This window comes from Bos javanicus, chromosome 10, assembly GCF_032452875.1.
Source record: "Bos javanicus breed banteng chromosome 10, ARS-OSU_banteng_1.0, whole genome shotgun sequence".
In the NCBI taxonomy this organism is placed as follows: domain Eukaryota; kingdom Metazoa; phylum Chordata; class Mammalia; order Artiodactyla; family Bovidae; genus Bos; species Bos javanicus.
In genome coordinates, this window is record NC_083877.1 from 27,276,919 (window position 1) to 27,278,518 (window position 1,600).

A 1,600-nucleotide genomic window follows, 5' to 3' on the forward strand; every position below is an offset into this window, starting at 1 on the left:
AATCTTCCACCAAGCATTTCCCAGGGTTTTAATTTGGCTGACAAACAACTTGTTACCCAGAGAATTCAATGTAACCTCATAATCAATGGTCTAGTCTGAATACTATAAAATGGTGACTGTCTTAAAAACAAAACAAAACAAAACAATTTTTACGTATTTATTTCAACATTTGTATTACATGAAGTTGTTTGAAGTAATTTGTGCTCTCATGAGTTACTTAGGAGACCTTCCTCAAACTTAGGAGCTGATTACTCAGTCTGCTCATTGCTGTCTTCATATCCTTATTTCTCAGTGTGTAAATGGCAGGATTCAGCATGGGTGTAACCAGAAAGTCTAAAATGGCAAGAAACTTATCCACTGGCACCGTGGGAAATGGCCACATGTAAACAAAGATGCAGGGTCCAAAGAACAAAACTACCACAGTGATGTGCGCTGACAGAGTAGAGAGGGCCTTGCGCAAACCACCTGAAGAGTGTTTCCATACAGTGACCAGGATGAAAACATAGGAGATGATCAGCAAGAAGAAAGTGCCCATGGATATGAACCCACTGTTGGCAGTGACCATGAATTCCATTCTGTAGGAATCTATGCACGCAAGTTTGATAAACCAAGGAAGGTCACAGTAAAAGCTGTCGATTTCATTAGGACCACAGAAAGGCAAATGGATCACAAAGGCTAACTGGACCACTGAGTGAATGAGGCCAATAGCCCAAGCACCACACAGAAGCAAAAGGCACACCCGTGGGCTCATGATGGTCAGGTAGTGCAGGGGCTTACATATGGCCACATAGCGGTCAAAGGCCATGGCAGTGAGCAGCACCATCTCAGATCCACCCAGCGTGTGAAGGACAAATATCTGGGTGACACACCCCTGGAAGGATATGGTTTTGTGCCCAGAGTACAGGTCAGAGATCATCTTAGGCACTGTTAAGGTAGAAAAACACAAATCAATAGATGAGAGGTTGGCTAGAAGGAAGTACATGGGGGAATGTAGATGAGGGTCAAAGGTCACTGTAAACACAACAAGAAAGTTCCCTAGAACAATTATTACATAAAACACTGTAGAGAAGGCAAGGAGGAAATGCTGCACTGGTCTGGAGGTAGAAAGCCCCAGGAACACAAATTCAGATACTGATGAGTAATTTGCTTTACTCATTGACTTTGTGAATGACATTTACCTGAAAGGAACAAATAAATTAGTTACAAGGAACACACCAGAGATACTGAAAGAAGTAGACATCACTGTGCTTCAAATTCTGATATTAAAGAAACTCTTCACTCTGGATCACAAATGTCTTTTAAAAATTCATACAAGAGTTTATTCATTATCAAATACTCATGGAGAAGCTACCAAGAAGACCTCACATTTTCTTGGCACTGTGCCACATTCTGGGGTAAAATGCAGTCTGTCATTAACCTAGTTGTGAAGCTAGGCATTAAGTAACTGCTTACATAACCAGATGGATAAAAAGGTGCTATGATATTTGGAAAAAAAAAGAAAAAAAAAATGAAGTGCTTAGAAGACTATAAGAGCTCATAGTCATATCATCTACCCTAACCTGGAAGATGTTCATGGTAAGATCTATGTGAGGAATGGAGT

At 40.6% G+C, this 1,600-nt stretch overlaps 1 protein-coding gene across 1 annotated transcript; it reads right to left on the bottom strand.

The window, feature by feature from the left end:
- Positions 1-217: 217 nt before the first annotated feature.
- Positions 218-1,174, bottom strand: LOC133255395 (olfactory receptor 4F15-like). Its single transcript, XM_061429850.1, has one exon. The coding sequence runs from the start codon at positions 1,172-1,174 to the stop codon at positions 218-220; it is 957 nt and encodes a 318-aa protein (XP_061285834.1).
- Positions 1,175-1,600: the final 426 nt, after the last annotated feature.